We start from the raw sequence: 17,087 nt of genomic DNA on the forward strand, positions 1-17,087 counted from the left end.
TCTAGATTCAAATCTGGTCTTAGACACTTCCCATCTGTGTGACCCTGGGCAAGTCACTTGACCCCCTTTGCCTAGCCCTTGCCACCCTTCTGCCTTGGAACCAATACACAGTATTGATTCCAAGACAGAAGGTAAGGATTTGAAAAGAAAAGAAAAGAAAAGAAAAGAAAAGAAAAGAAAAGAAAAGAAAAGAAAAGAAAAGAAAAGAAAAGAAAAGAAAAGGATAACTATACGGGATTCTAACTCCATCCAAATAAAACTCCCTGGTTCCACAAGGAACCTCTTCTCCTGTTTTCACACGCTACACTAATCTTTCCTGATCTGACTAACCCAAATTTTTACTATTCTAAATAAACTAATATTATTTTCCTTATAATTCTTAACTTTGCCTCCAAGTTGTAAAAATAACAAAGGCTAGCTGGTTGAGTCTCAACAAGAATCAAGTTAGGACTCTGAGCCTTAGGAGACTCAGAGTCCATTCCAAAGACCAGATTTTTCTTTGGTCTTCTCAGATATAAACCAATTTATAAAGACAGCAATAGATAATCACTAGTGTTTCCCAAGTTGGAAAAGGAAAACACTTGGCTCCTTCTGGTCTTTACTTCAGACAGTGAAAGAGAGAGGGGGGCAAAGATGTTACCTTCTCCAAGCCCTCAAAGAGAGATTCTCTGTGAGTGACTCTCCCAACTGCCACACAGAAAAACCATTAGTCTTGAAACTAACACTGTCTCAGCTCTGTTTAAAAGTACAATTCTTTCTCAAGCCAGCTTCTCTACTTCTTATCTCTAAACTAATGTAAGAAGACCTAATTTCTAATATTGTTATATAAGGTAAAAATTAAATTCGTTGCTTTCCTATATCATGTATCTATAGCATGTAGTAGGATTCACTGATGGATAATGCTTACATATTTCTGTTGTGAGTAATTAGAATTAGGATGATAGCCCAAGAAAGTTACATTAGCATTCAAAGAACAGTAAACTCAGAAAGCTTTTATATCCTAATTTTAATTTCATTTATATGAGTGTGCATTAATATTTCACTGTCTTTCAGCTTTCATGACTCTAGTTATGGTTTTACTGCATGTCTTCTGGGGAGTTGTGTTTTTTGATGCATGTGAGACAAAAAACTGGTGGGCCCTAATCGTGGTCATCCTGAGTCACTTGCTGGTGTCAGGTCTGGTGAGTCTAATTTATTTGTTTATAAGCTATCCACTCTATTAGACACTTATTCAAATGCTAAAGAAGGAAATGATATCTAGGAGTGTGACTTTTTAAAAAAGCATGAGAACATACTTTTTCTCTCTGCCTTTTTATAATTTTTAAACTGGTAAAATAATTATTTCTTATGCTATTCCTTTAGAATCTTTGGTTTCTCTTAAATCCCACTCATCTATACCTTGATTGGTTTCTCTTAGGAATAAAGTATTTGAGAACAGCTGGGTAGCTCAGTGATTGAGAGCCAGGCCTAGAGAAGGGAGGTCCTAGGTTCAAATCTGACCTCAGACACTTCCCAGCTGTGTGACCCTGGGCAAGTCACTTAACCCTCATTGCCTAGCCCTTACCACTCTTCTGCCTTGGAATCAATACATAGTATTGATATTTATTCCAAGACAGAAGATAAGAGTTTTTTATTTGTTTGTTTTTTAATTATTTATTTTTTTTAGTCAATTTAGAACATTATTCCTTGGTTACAAGAATCATATTCTTTCCCTCCCTTCCCTCCCCCCACCCTTCCCCTAGCTGATGTGCAATTCCACTGGGTATTACATATGTCCTTGATCAGAACCTATTTCCATGTCATTGATGTTTGCACTAGGATGTTCATTTAGAGTCTACATCCCCAATCATATCCCCTCAACCCATGTAGTCAAGCAGTTGTTTTTCTTCTGTGTTTATACTCCCACAGTTTTTCCTCTGAATGTGGATAGCATTCTTTCTTGTAGATCCCTCTGGGTTGTTCAGGATCACTTCACTGCCACTAATGGAGAAGTCCATTACATTCGATTGTACCACAGTGTATCAGTCTCTGTGTAAAATGTTCTCCCGTTTCTGCTCCTCTCACTCTGCATCAATTCCTGGAGGTTGTTCCAGTTCCCATGGAATTCCTTCAGTTCATCATTCCTTTTAGCACAATAGTATTCCATCACCAACAGATACCACAATTTGTTCAGCCATTCCCCAATTGAAGGGCATCTCCTCATTTTCCAATTTTTTGCCACCACAAAGAACGCAGCTATGAATATTCTTGTACAAGTCTTTTTCCTTATTATCTTTTTGGTGTACAAACCCAGCAGTGCTATGGCTGGATCAAAGGGCAGACAGTCTTTTATCGCCCTTTGGGCATAGTTCCAAATTGCCCTCCAGAAAGGTTGGATCAGTTCACACCTCCATCAGCAATGCATTAATGTCTCAACTTTGCCACATCCCCTCCAGCATTCATTACTTTCTATTGCTGTCATGTTAGCCAATCTGCTAGGTGTGAGGTGATACCTCAGAGTTGTTTTGATTTGCATCTCTCTGATTATAAGAGATTTAGAACACTTTTTCATGTGCTTATTAATAGTCTTGATTTCTTTAACTGAAAATTGCTTATTCATGTCCCTTGCCCATTTATCAATTGGAGAATAGCTTGATTTTTTGACAGTTGATTAAGCTCTTTATAAATTTGAATAATTAGGCCTTTGTCAGAGGTTTTTGTTATAAAGATTGTTTCCCAATTTGTTGCTTCCCTTCTAATTTTGGTTGCATTGGTTTTGTTTGTACAAAATCTTTTTAATGTGATGTAATGAAAATTATTTATTTTACATTTTGTAATTTTTTTCTAGCTCTTGCTTGGTTTAAAAATATTTCCTTTCTCAAAGATCTGGCATGTATGCTTTTCTGTATTCACCTAATTTACTTATAGTTTCCTTCTTTATATTCAAGTCATTCACCAATTCTGAGTTTATCTTGGTGTAGGGTGTGAGATGTTGATCCAAACCTAATCTCTCCCATACTGTCTTCCAATTTCCCAGCAGTTTTTATCAAATAGTGAATTTTGGTCCCAAAAGCTGGGATCTTGGGGCTCATCATCATAGACTGTCTTGCTGAGGTCATTTACCCCAAGTTTATTCCACTGATCCTCCTTTCTGTCTCTTAGCCAGTACCAAATTGTTTTGATGACCACTGCTTTATAGTATAGTTTGAGATCTGGAACTGCAAGGCCACCTTCTTTTTTTTTTTCATGAGTTCCCTTGACATTCCTGATCTTTTGTTCTTCCAAATAAACTTTGTTATGGTTTTTTCTAATTCAGTAAAAAAGTTTTTTGGTAGTTCAATGGGTATGGCACTAAATAAGTAAATTTTGGGTAGGATTGTCATTTTTATTATGTTAACTTGTCCTACTCATGAGCTACACAGTATTGATTCCAAGACAGAAGGTAAGGGTTTAAAAAAGAAAAAAGAAAAGAAATAAAGTATTCATTTGGATGCACTTTTTTTTCTAAAAATTTACCTCTTAAGAACACATTCACTTTTTGTGAATACTATTCTAACTTTAAACGTGAATTGTCATTCATTTATTCCTATTTAAAGAACAAACAAAAATTACATTGAACTTTGAAGTAATTTTATTCCATTTATTATTATTACTAACAACTATTACTAATAGTAATAACAAAAGACTTTCGAGAAGATAATGGAATACAGCATAAATTATTCCATCTTTGCTAACCTCCCTTCCTTATAGAAATATTTGACATAATCGAGAAACAGTAACAACAGAAAATAAAAAAAAATAAGATAAACTTAAAAAAACAATCAGAAAATCTTTAAGATAAAAAAAAACAAACTCAAGACTAACCTCTGTTTTTAACATCAAGGGGGAAAGGCAAGTGAGTTATGGGCAAGAAACATGTACCTTCTAACTTCTGCTATACTTGCCTCATACCTGATCTCTAGCCTTCTCTGGGAAAAGGAGTTGCACTTCTCAGACTTATACCTAATCATACCCCCATTTTCCATTTTCCTCCTCTCCTTACCCCCAAATCCTGACCTACAATGTCCACTCTTTCAACTGAATAGACTGGAATGCCTGATCCATAGGCAACAAACTTCACTTCAACCTAAATCTTTTCCTTTCCTACTACTTCCATCTTCTAGTAATTACTGACACCTGACTCTCCCATGATGACAGAGCCTCCACAGCCACTGGGGTACACTTTTCATTCATTTCCCGTGGCTTCCTGGTTGAGGCAAGAGAGTTAGAATACTCTGTGCTCCCTATTTCCACTTCTGTTTCTCTCTATCCCCATCACTCAGTAACCTTTCTTCCTTTGTAGTTCATGCAGTCCATATATACCATCCTATCAAAACCCTGTTAGCTATTATTTATAGACCTCTAGGTTACTCTTTTTCCTTCCTCAATGAGTTCAGTACATGGCTTACAATTTTTCTGTCCTGCCCAACTCCTGCCTTCATAATAGGAACAAACACAGGAACCCTCAGTTCCTCAACCTATTCACTTCCCATGAACTTCTCATATACTCCCTTTAAATCTATCAGGATACAGTAGATATAGCTCACTCTATTTGTTAAACCAATTTCTTGCCTTTTTAGTTCTTCTTTCTCTTTTTTAAAGTTTTGTTTCATTGGTTATGGGCTTATTGTACTGCACATAAATTAAACGAAATAAGCCTGAGCTATTGAATATATTGTTTACCTTCATTTGTCTTTGATCTTTTCAACTATCTATTATAGAATCTTATATCACCCCAGCTAATTTACTTTTCTTTCCCTGCAGACCTTCCTGAATCCCTATTATAAAGCAAGTTTAGCAGCATCATATGTTATCATGCTGCTTATGGGTATCTGGGCATTCTTCGCTGCCGGCGGCTCTTGTAGAAATTTGAAACGATGCCTATTGTGCCGAGACAAGGACTTCCTTCTTTCCAACCAGCGTGCCAGATAACATCTGAGAATTGGGACCTCCCTGAACAGCTTTCTGTGTTTTTAGAGGAAGCACAACTGTGCCTTTTTCTAAAATTCTTTTTCTGGTTGAATTTAGAAGGAAAAAATGCCAACTAGATACGTGATTCTCATCTAATAAGGCTTCTATCCAGCAGCTGTCTCAAATGCATACATGAATGATAACTCCCTGGGGCAAATCCAAGAACATATGAAAGGAATATGTAGTTGTGTCTTTATACTTTCAGTATGGTTATATTAATACATCAAGAATTACTACTTGCTGAACCTACATCTTTTAAGTTATGGAGCCACAAAAAGTTAAAGGGGTATAATTTCTGTGGTCCTTCTTGTGTGTTGTTATTGAAGCACATCCCTTTTAGGGTTAGATTAATTAAGGTAATTAGTGGCTTATGAGACAATAGGTTCTGCTTCTAAATTATTTTTACTCAAAATAAGATGTTTATTAGTGGCTATATTTTTTAAGGTTTTTCCCATCTAGAACTCTTTGGGGATCTAAAAATTATTTTTGAAGTATAGGGAAGTAACCTGTATTTGTAATAAGAACAATCCTTAAGGAAGGTATCAACTTTACCATGGATCATAAAAATATGTTCAACATAGCCCAGATGAGTTTAAAAATTAACACAGATGACATTCTCTGTAACCAGAGGCTATCCTAATGGTTATAGATTTCTTAAGAAGGTATTTGAAATTGGGGGGGGGGGTGTTTTATCAGTAACTTGCAGGCCTTTTTTCATTTTGAGGGTATTCCTTTCTTGTGACTTTCAGCTTAAATTGTTCAACTTTGTGCCCAGTTTATATGGCAGCCCTGTATTTTATTCCTGAATATCCCTTATAAGAAACCATATGGTATATATTTCAATAAAATTCAACAAAATAGGTAAAAGGTTAAAAGAAAACATGAGAAAAGTAAGCTGGTGAAGAAGATTGTTTTATTTTGTTCATATGCTGTTAAATGGTGAATGGCATTTTATTTTCTTCCCCAAAGTGGCATAATCTCTTTAGCCATGGAGTTATATAAAATTGAAATATATCTGAAATTAACAAACATAATTTATGTACTATTCATATTTTCCAAAACTTGTAACTTTTTGGCTTTGAGCACCAGATGCAATATTCCCAGTGTTAATTCAGTTTTTAAACTTCCTTTTGCTTTCATTTTTTCTTAGAAAACTCCCAATAAATCATGCTGGTAATAACTAGCATTTGTTTTCAGAAAAGATGGTAGTATGGAATAGAATTAATATGTACAGTAAGGTGATAAATCAGTAAATTATTTAGGTGCACTAGATCTTCTAGCCAAAAGAGAGGAGAGAAATACTGAGAATTACTGAGTGCTAGGATGAGAGACTAATAAGTCTGGAGAAACTTTAGAGAAGTAGTATGTTGATGAAGATTTTTAAAAGAATTGTATCCAGTCCTGAACTAGTTATACATGATATCCCAGAGTTAAACCTTGTATACAAACTGTTTTATAAATTTTTTTTGAGGAATTTTATAAATTTTGACCATGATGTCTAAATTGCACATTTCACTTTGGGCTGAATGAAGAGAAGTTTGAATTACATGTCCATAAGGACCTGTAGCTATTTTCCTTTAAATTTATCTATTTTCTTCACTTTAGTTCTACACTGGTTTTCATTTTGTCAAAGAACAGTATAGCTTAAGCTTCTCATTTTCTTGTCTTTAAAAATTCTCATTAGACTAGGAGAGTTATGGACAGAATTTGCATCTATGAAAATGAAATCTGTACATAGACTAGGAGTATAAGAAATATCCATTGCAATGAAATTTATTTTGATAAGGATGGTTAATTCCTCTCACCTGTTTCTCAGTTGTGAACAAGAAGAGACCATTATTAGTATTAACTTTTTAAACGGTTATCAACAGTCAAAGGAAATATTTGTTGATTAGCAATTATAAAAAAGGTCCTACAGCATAGTTCTTATAAGTTACCTGACTGATATGTAAAGAAGGCTGGGATATTAAGAAATCCCATTGCAAAAACTCCAACCAAAAACCATACCATGACTAAGAAGAAAAACTATCCTTTACTTTGAGACTATTGATTTAGTTTAGAAAATTTTCTTTATGTGATGATTCTAAAATTGTTGTTAGTAAAAGGCCCTTTCAAGTTCTTTTTCCCTCTCAGTTTTGCCATGATACACAAAAGAGTTGGGATCTGTTATTTGATGTTTTAAATAATGTTGCTTAGCCTGATTGCAAGAAAGACACAAAAGGAAGATTATATTCTTCATTTATTCTATGTATATATTAAGATGCTTTTTGCCTTTGTTATTTAAAACAAGCCTTAAAGGAGATGGTGCTTATGGGGATTTTGTCCTCCAAGCAGGATCTTTACAACATGTAAAAAAATGCAGTTAACATGACCTTGAAATTGTGAGCACTGTATTGTAGTGCTTGGATATACTGGCATGTAAATGATAGAAATTAGACCATCTGTTAAAAGTGCTATATTTATCTTTAATGCCTTTGAAATCATAGCATGTTTTATTTAAATGGGGAGATTGTGATGACCATTCCTGTTCCTGGTGATGGAGACAAAGTGGATGTCTCTTCAGGTAACTGAAAATTATAAATTTGCCAAAAGAAATAAATTATGAAGTCTGTGAATTGTATAGAAAATGGCTTTTTGTATTTTTTAAAGTAAATGTTAAGTCCTTGCTGAGTGGTAAACTCATATTCTAAAATCCTTTTTAGGTCCTTTTAATATCAAGTAAGTGATACGCTTAAGCAAGCAGTAGCAGAATAAGCGTCTCTCTTTCCACTGTCTATTCACCATGCCTAAGCCTTTACTGGGAGGCCCTAAGTCAAAGACTAAGAAATTATTTGATTCCCCAAATTCATTAACCTCATGGAGTCTGCCAATATGAGTGCCAATTTTTAGGATGCAATAGTAGTTGCTACCCTCTGAGGAGAACTACCCTATACTATAGTCTTTAGTTAGGTAAATATCCAGGAGATAATTTTTTCTTTCACTGTTGCCTCCATAGCTTTTTGTTTACTCTTCCCATTCCTAACCTGAGGTAGAATATGTGTCACAATTGCTTCTCTTAGCAGTTTTGTTGCTATGTTTTCCTCATTACTGCTGCTTCTATATTTCCTTTTTAATGAGATGCTCTCCTCCATTTTTTTCATGATTAAATGACAGGAATTATCTCTTTAAAATTTTAGACTTTTAGAGAAAATAATGCTGTCTTGGTGTAAGAAATAGAAATTTCTATTAAATTATACTATTATTTTAATATTTAATTACATTAGACCTTGCTTTCAGTATGTAAATGTAACCTCGTCTTTCAAGCACCAGTATATTTATCAGTGAACAATAAGAAAGAGATTGAGTTTGATGCTGTCTTAATTCTTATTAGCATCTTCTGTCTCTGGAAGTGTTTCTTCCTGCATGTGGGTTTTAAAAATTATTATAAACTTTGACTTTATATCCAGTATGATCTCTTTGACATCACCTAAGTCCAATTTCTTATTTTTGAAATGTTCAGATTTTGGTACAAATGGACAATGGATTGGATTACAGACAATTGTCAGGCACATGAGAAAAAGGGGTACAGGCTGAAGCACACCAAACTATGAAGTATGTATGAAGAAAAGCAGAGGAAAGGGTATCACAAAAGAAATAGATTGAAAAAGATGGTGGAGGTTGGGTGGCTCAGTGGATTGAGAGCCAGGCCTATAGGTGAGAGCCTCCTCCATTCAAATCTGACCTCAGATACTTCCCAGCTGTGTGACCCTGGGCAAGTCATTGTCTAGCCCTTACCACCTTTCTGCCTTGGAACCAATACACCTGATTCTAAGATGGTAGGTAGGGGTTTGGGAAAAAAAATGGTGGGTTGACTACATAGCAAGATAGGAGGATAACCAATTCATGGACATTTCATGTCCTCCTTTAGAATCCTTGCTATGTCAGTAGAAAATAGATCCCTTTGAAGACATGGACAAGAATGTAATCTGCATTACTGGAAGGACCATCTATATCAGTGAGATTCATTGTAGTATAATGAGTAATAAATAAGATAAAGTCTTCAAAACAGGTTCCTGGGGGCAACCTGAATAAGTTATCTACAAAGTCACTGTGGAACATACTTAAGCAACAAAATTGTGAATTAAAGGAGGTTTAGAGGTATGGGAAGATAACAGTGTTTCATCTGTTAATGAAGGGCGAAAAAAAGATCCTACCAGCAGCTGGATGGTGCAATGATTAGGGTGCTCAGCCTAGAGTCAGGAAAACTCTGAGTTCAAATGTGACTTTAAACAGTTGTGTGACCCTGGGCAATTCATATACCCCTGTTTACCTCAGTTTCCTCATCTGTGAAATGGGCTGGAGAGGGAAATGGCAAGCTAGTATCTTCATCAAGAAGACCCCAAACACAAAGTCAGGCACAATTGAACAACAAATAATTTTTTTTTATGTCATACTTTTCTATGACATATTTTGAAGCCTGATATGAAGGTGGTGGCTCTAGTGAGGGTCTACACTGCCAAAAGAATTATCTAGTGGATTTTAATAGTATGTTTCTTAGAGGGGATTGTTGAATTTTGCCTTTTTTATGTCCAGAACCTCTATGGTGCCAGGCCCATAGTAGGAAGCACTTAAAGATTGAATCTGCATGCCCCATTCCAAAGTAGTGGGATTTTTGTAAACATCCTGATAATGTTAAAAAGTCTAAAGCTTTTCAAGGTTTACAAAGCTCTTTACTCATGGTATCCCATGACATAACCAGTGCAATTATTACCTAAGGCTGTCAGTGAGTTTACAGATGAGTGTCAGAGCTAGGATTTGAGCTGGGATCTCCTGAATCTGGGTTCAGTGTTCTTCCTGCTATAACATTTTGCTTTTAACAAAGCCAAACACATTTGTAGTTAAGAGTTTGACTGAAGTGTTAACTTATTGCAGATATACTGCTTATTCTACTTTGTCCTATCTGGTCATATTTTGATAATTATTTTGCTTTATAAAATCAAAATGTTAGCTGGAAAGGCCCCTAAACATAGTCTAGTCTAATTCTCTCATTTTATACCTGAGAAAACTGAAGCCCAGAGTGTGAATGACTTGTCCAAGTTCCCACAATTAGGTTAATCTTGGGAAAGTCAAACAAAAAAAAATTGAGAAACTTCTTGGCATAATATTTTTTAATTATCAAAGTTTTAAAAATGTATGTCTTCCCTTAGCATATGGCATATTTACTTAATATATAATTATTACATATTATATATGTATATATATTTATTTAATACATAGATATACTTAATCAAATATCCTTTAGAGTCAGGAACTGCTCAGATGTTACCAACATAGTAAAGAAGCCAGTCCTTTGATAGTAGCTCCAGTGTACATATTTTTGCTGAATCTGTTTTAATTTAATCTGTTTTAAATTAGACTATTTTTATTAATCTGTTAGATTGCTTATATGTTATATATATATATATTGTATGTATTATATATAAAACTTTTATTAATCTTTTAAATTAAACCTTTTGACTTGATTTAGATTTTTGGGGAGGCCTCTGCCAGTGACCAACCCCAAACATTGGAGAAATTTGTGTTATTTTTTCATCCTATAAAACAAGGCCGTTAGGGAATCTGTAATGTTGGGACTTACTCATTTCCCTTTCCCAGCTTCAGTGGGGCAGCAGTGAGGCATCACCAGGTGAACAGAGTATGAAGTGATTTTTTTCACCAGCATGTAAAAACCACTTACAAGGGAAAGCCCCCTTTTCTCATGTCTGTCAAGTCTAGGGGCACCCAGATGGCACAGTAGAAAGAGCACCAGGCCTGGAGTTGGGAGAACCTGGGTTCAAATGGGGCCTCAGACACTTCCTAGCTTTGTGACCCTGGGCAAGTCACCTAACTCCAATTGCCTAGCCTTTGCTTTTCTGCTTTAGAGTTGTTACTATGACAGAAGAGTTCCAAAGGGAAAAAAAGACTTTAGTGTCTGAAAAAAATGAAGTAAATCTAATTTATCAAGCATAAAGCTCGATTCCCATTATTCCAAATGATGCCCTAGAAAGTAGTTACATCATTTGAATTTTCACTGTGCATTTCTACTGGCTAGAACCAACTAGTATATTTTACATAATTGTAATTTCTAATATAAAAGTGCACAGCCAGATACATGTGACCACTTCCAGGGAGTCATTATTCAAAGTAATTGGGACTTAGGTGTATGCAATCCTGAAGGCATTGTTGAAAGAAACCTAGGAGACAATTCAGTAGGAGATATAAGGACTCCATACCCTCAGGAAAACCACAACTGGAAAGATAAAGACACACAACAGTTAAGCACTACAAGACTTTCAAAATAATATAGTAGAGATGAAAAGCATGAAAACATTTACTTCTCCCTCACAACTCCTTCCCTCAACACCTCAATCTGCTCCTCCAAATACATACCATCCCTCCAAAAAAAACCCAACCTAATCCTTTGTAAAGAATTTGCTTAGTTAAGTGAAATAAATTCCCTTGGTCCTGTCTGAGAATTTAGGTCTTATTCTGCAACTTGAATCCATCCCCTCTCTCTCTGGAGCTTGCTCCGTCTGTCCTTTGGACTCATGATTAGCTCATTGCATTGACCAGGGTTATCTGGTCTTTGATAGTTGTTTGTCTTTACAGCGTTGTTATAGAAATTTCCGATATAGGCATGATTGAGAGAGAGTGAGGTTAACTAGGGAAGATTCCCCAAAGGAAAGTGAGTTTTGATCTGGATTTGAATAATGATGTGTGGCCTGGAATAATAAAGAGTATCAAATAATGTTTTAAAGTTGGCAAAGCACTTTCCTCACAGCAATCTTGTAAGATAGAAGAGTACAAGCTTGAAGGATGAAGATGAGATTTTTTTTTGAATGGTTAAGTATCTTTATTTTCATGGAGTTAATTCTTCATTATCTTACTGTTCTCCAGTCATCCAAAAATTATGTTCAAACAAATGTCTGTGGAATAACACAAAATGTGACTTCTGACCCACACTAAAAAGTACCAGTATAACCACTGGATAGCAGCTTTTGGGGAATTGTTCTGTATTTGCAAAATTACTCCTGAATATTATTGGGATTCTAGAAGCAAGTGTCCAGAGGCTGCCAACGACAATTCATTAGGGAGTCATAAAGCTCTTCACTTCCCACCATAAACTCCTTGTTCAGGTTCTCCAAGTGAATCTGTGGATCTTCAGTTTGCTCTTCATCATTATTTGTGGTCCAAGCCTCCGACATGACTAGAATTTCAGCTAGATCTTTGGTGTTCTCCTTTGCAGAGGAGACATCCTGAACATTCCCATAAAATATACAGTTATAATTATATTCAAAATAAGATTCAAAATCTGACAGTAACATTTGGGAATGGGGGATAGCAGGTGGATAGTTTGTTGACTGAAGTTGAGGAGTGGTTTGTTTAGTAGCACGATGAGCTTTGTCAGCTGATAAGAAGTCTTGAAGAGAGAAGACTTGATCCAGAAGGTTAATAAAATGTTGGGTTTTTTTTTTTTTTAAGTCAGAACTTCAGAGAGAAAAAGAACCTCAGAGTCTGTCTAAGCCAACCCATACCAAAAAGTAAGACCCATTCTAACATACCTAACCACAACCAGGTCATATCTTCTGATTGTTAACTTTGGGGAAAACCTGTGCCAGTTTGGACTAGAAGAGATCTCCTTGTGCTAGACTAAAAGATGGAGGGGTTGGCCCCCAAAGAATAGAATGCAAGTTTATATTAATACGGCATAATAATTTCTATCACTACTACCTCTGAAGGTAGCCCATTCCATTTTGGGGAATCTCTAAATGTTAGGGAGTTTTTCCTTGACATCAAGCACAAATTCATCTTTTTACACTTTCTACTTTTGCCCCCTAACAGTATGATTTTCATCTTTCCAAATGTTGAAAGACAGCTATCATGCTTTTTCTTTGTTAGAATAAAAACCTTCATTTCTTTCAACTATCCTCATATGACATGGATTCATGGGTCTTTTCCATCCTGGCTCCTTTTCTGAATGCTCTCTTCTCATCAATGCCCCTCTTAAACTGTGGGACACAGAATTGAACAGAATGTACTGAGGCAAGTACAGAAGTACTTCTTGTTATTTCAAGTCATGTCCAACTATGACCTCATTTGGGGTTTTCTTGGCAAAGATACTGGAATGGTTTGCTATTTCCTTCTCCAGCTCATTTTATATATAGTTATAGTTGAGGAAACTGAGGCAAGCAGGGTCAAGTGACTTGCCCAGGGTCATAGAGATAGTAAGTGTCTGAGACTGGATTTGAACTTAGAAAGATGAGTCTTCCTGACCCCAGGACCAGCACCCTATCCTCTCACTGTGCCACCTAGCTGCCTGTAGAGGGACTGTTACCTCTTTATTCATGGAAACTATACTCACTGCAACTCCCAGATCTCATAAGCTTTTTGAAGTTGACCCCACCACTAATTGCTATTGAGATCTTTTCCTCATAAATTGATAACTCACCATGGTTCCTCCCCATCCCATACTAACAAAACTTGACTTTCCCAAACCCAATTTAGCCCTGTTGGATATCATCTTATTCTGTCTGGGTCCATGCTTTACCTTCCAGAAGATCACTATAGAGACTTAAATACAGGTCAGAGTTGGGATGAAGAACTTGAAATAGTTGACTTAGGAAGCTAATTTCAGCAGATGAGCTCATTATTGTTTATGTTAGCCCCTTTATCAAAAAGGCTCAAAACACATACTGGTTGACTGAACATTGTCTTGATATTGTTGTGCTTCTCTAGAGGTCTTTGTCCTTGGGATCAGTAAGAACCCTGGTTTTTGCTTTCACTGCGATAAGTATAGTTAATGTTTGAAATGAATGAACAACAGTGTAAGTAATGACTTTGACTTACAAATGTTGAGAGGTCATTTCTCTGGCATGTGAATGGAGATCACACTGTGCTTCCATGTTTAGGGTACACAGGTGAGAAATGTCATGCATATCCCCAAATGTGAATCAAAACCAGTCGTCCAAATGGGCTGCCCCAGAGATATGCTCCAAGTGACCTTGTTAAGATGCAGAACTAGTCAAAGCATGCACTATGACCAATGACAACAGTTGAACGGGGCACATTTAAAAGTCTGCAAAGAGCTTTTTCTATATTACCTCACAGTGGTTCTGTGAACTGAACAACTACTGTTGTTCCATGAGGCAAAGAAAGGGAGGCAATGTGCTATGGTGGAAAGAGAAATCAATTTGAATTCAGGTGATTTGGGTTCAAATATGTTCCCTGACATATAACCTGTGAAGTTTTGGGTAAATCCTCTGTGAGAGGAACAACCTCCTACTCAAAAGAATCTTGAACTCAGCATCATTGTATCAAAGGCTCTTTTTTTTTTTTTCCATTCTGGTGAGAATGGGTACCCACAAGCCAGTGTTACAAATGTTACAACCAGCAAGCAAGCGTTCCAAAAAATGGAGGCTCACAGACTCCCTTTAACCTGATTCCCTGATGCAAAGTTGGTCCCTCCCCTCATAAACCAATCAAAACAAAGATTGGGGTTTAACTAATCAATCAAACAGGAATTGGGATTTAACCAGTCAGAAGAGGAGGAGGTTATATAGTGCTCTTAAATTTCATTTCTTGTCTGTCACTTCTTATCTTGTCAGCCAGATGTACTTCCCTTAGAGGAGTCCATGCTATCTCTGTTCCCCACATCTGGATCTGTTTTCTCACTTGTGAAATGAGGAGTTAGGTCAGATGGCCTCTAAAATCTATGATCCTGAGTGACTTGGCCAAGATCCTAGTCAGTGTCAAAGCCAGAATTCAAATCAGGGCTTCTGTTCCAAATTCTCACTTGAGCTCCTATTCTGATTCTTCCTAGGGAGGGGCCAGGAGTAAGTAGAGGCAAAGAGTGAATACAAAATTTCCCTGTTTCTTGTAATGGTTCAGTCTAATCCCTGCTAGTTTCCAAATCGCTGCCAGAGGATGATATGCACTGGCAGTCAAAGCCTTGGAGCATATAAAGTCCCAGCAGCTCTGCCTGAGCAAATCTGGCTGGTAGGTCTAACTGAGTATTGTGGGTTCCAGACTTCCCTGTAGATGGCTCCAGCTATCCACATTCTCTGACTTTTAAGCATGACTCATGGCTTTTGGTGGCCATGCATTAAAGAAAGAATGCTAAATGGTATCATTTAAACATGTGCAGGTCCTTGCATAATTGAAGGCAGTGGGAGTGAGAGAAAAGGCTCAGGTTTTAGAGACTTTACAGAATATCTTCTGTGTACCTTTCTGGGCTCAGCAAGTGTGGGAAGAATTAATGCACTTCATGTAGAAAATGTAAAGGGATGTCGGATGAGTTAGTAAGGATGATGTCAATTCCTTTGTACCTTCAAAGCAGTGAGCAGCAGCCTGCAATAGCCATCCAAGTTTGGATGACGCCTTTTGTGGTGTCATCTCCTAATTAATAATAAAAGGACTTTTTAATGAAAATTGACCTTCTTACATGATCCAAAGTCATGATTCCATTTTTATTTTCTTATTATGGAAACTGAACTGCCTTTAAGTACATTTAAATCAGGGAGAAAGAGGACTTGCTGTATATATCCTAGTGTAGAGGAATCCTTGAAAGTCCATAAAAAATGATGGAGAGGAAAATTTAAGAGTGAACCAAAAAAAAACTTCACCTCAGAAAAATCTGATATGCACTGGCTTTTGAGGGAATTATGGGAATTGAGTGAACCACACTGACTCCATCTCCTGACTTAATTCTGATCCCCTCCCCCCACCGCACTGTTAGACCTATATCTCACTTTTTCCCTCTCTTTTCTTCTTCCCCCTCAAAAATAAAAACATACCCCAAACAAAAACAAAACCAACCCTATCATTCATGGAAGCTATTCTCATCTAGTTTGTAATGGTATGAATTCCCCTAACTTAACCTTCACAGAATCACAGTTCTTGAGAACCAGAGGGGACCTCAGTGGCTTTCTAATTCAACTCCTATATGAAAGAAATCTCTACTAATAACATACTATTTAAGGGGCTATCTAGCCTCTCCAAGAAATAACTCACTACTTCTCAAGGCAGCTGAACCTACTTTTTTAACCCCTACCTTCCATCTTAGAAGCAATACTGTGAATTGGTGGTAAGGCAGAAGAACAGTATGGGCTAGGCAATGGGGGTTAAGTGACTTGCCCAGGGTCACACATCTAGGAAGTATCTGAGGCCAACTTTGAACTCAGGACCTCCCAACTAGGCCTTGGTTTTCCATCCACTGAGTTACCTAGCTGCCCCCTCAAACCACTTTTCAACAGTTCTAATTGTTAGAATTTTTTTCCTGACATCATACCTAAACTGGCCCCTATTAAACCTCTCCTCTTTGGAGCCAAACAGAACAAGTCCAGTCCCTCTTCTGTGTGACAACCCTTTGAATGCTCATGTCCTCTCCATATTAAATGTGTTTAGGTCCTTCAACTAATTCTCAGATGACATGAACTCAAAGTTCTTCCCCATCCTCTGGACACTCTCTAGCTTATCCAACGTCTTCTTAAACATCATTCCCAGAACTGAAGACCTCTTCTCCAGATGAGGTCTGACAAGGGCAGAATACCCATAGGACATTCTAACAAAAAAGAGTTTCTTAACCCAAATGAAGTTCTAATTAGTATCATATCCAAAGGACTAGAATGGTTTTTAAATGTTTTCATAGCTATACTTCACTACTTCAGGGGATGGGTACACATTCCAGCCTCTCTGCTACTAAGCTCTTTGAGAGTTAATGTGACTGAATAATCAGTCCATCAGCTATGCCCAAAGGGCTTTAAAAGACTGTCTGCCCTTTGATCCAGCCATAGCACTGCTGGTTTGTACCCCAAAGAGATAATAAGGAAAAAGACTCGTACAAAAATATTCATAGCTGCACTCTTTGTGGTGGCCAAAAATTGGAAAATGAGGGGATGCCCTTCAATTGGGGAATGGCTGAACAAATTGTGGTATATGTTGGTGATGGAATACTATTGTGCTAAAAGGAATAATAAAGTGGAGAAGTTCCATGGAGACTGGAACAACCTCCAGGAAGTGATGCAGAGCGAGAGGAGCAGAACCAGGAGAACATTGTACACAGAGACTGATACACTGTGGTA

The 17,087-nt window shown here is 36.9% G+C and overlaps 1 protein-coding gene across 3 annotated transcripts in view; it reads left to right on the forward strand.

The window, feature by feature from the left end:
• Positions 1-17,087, forward strand: part of APH1B (aph-1 homolog B, gamma-secretase subunit) — a 57,113-nt gene that overhangs the window by 33,821 nt on the left and 6,205 nt on the right. For 2 of the 3 annotated variants that reach the window (XM_056820210.1, XM_056820211.1), the window contains exons 5-6: positions 1,054-1,181; positions 4,783-7,616. In XM_056820210.1, coding sequence (XP_056676188.1) covers positions 1,054-1,181; positions 4,783-4,950 — 296 coding nt within the window. In that variant the 3' untranslated portion in view covers positions 4,951-7,616. Of the gene's footprint in view, positions 1-1,053; positions 1,182-4,782; positions 7,617-17,087 lie in introns of those variants that run through there. The other variant, XM_056820213.1, reaches the window with a different exon arrangement.

Source organism: Monodelphis domestica, chromosome 1, assembly GCF_027887165.1.
Source record: "Monodelphis domestica isolate mMonDom1 chromosome 1, mMonDom1.pri, whole genome shotgun sequence".
Classification (NCBI taxonomy): Eukaryota; Metazoa; Chordata; class Mammalia; order Didelphimorphia; family Didelphidae; genus Monodelphis; species Monodelphis domestica.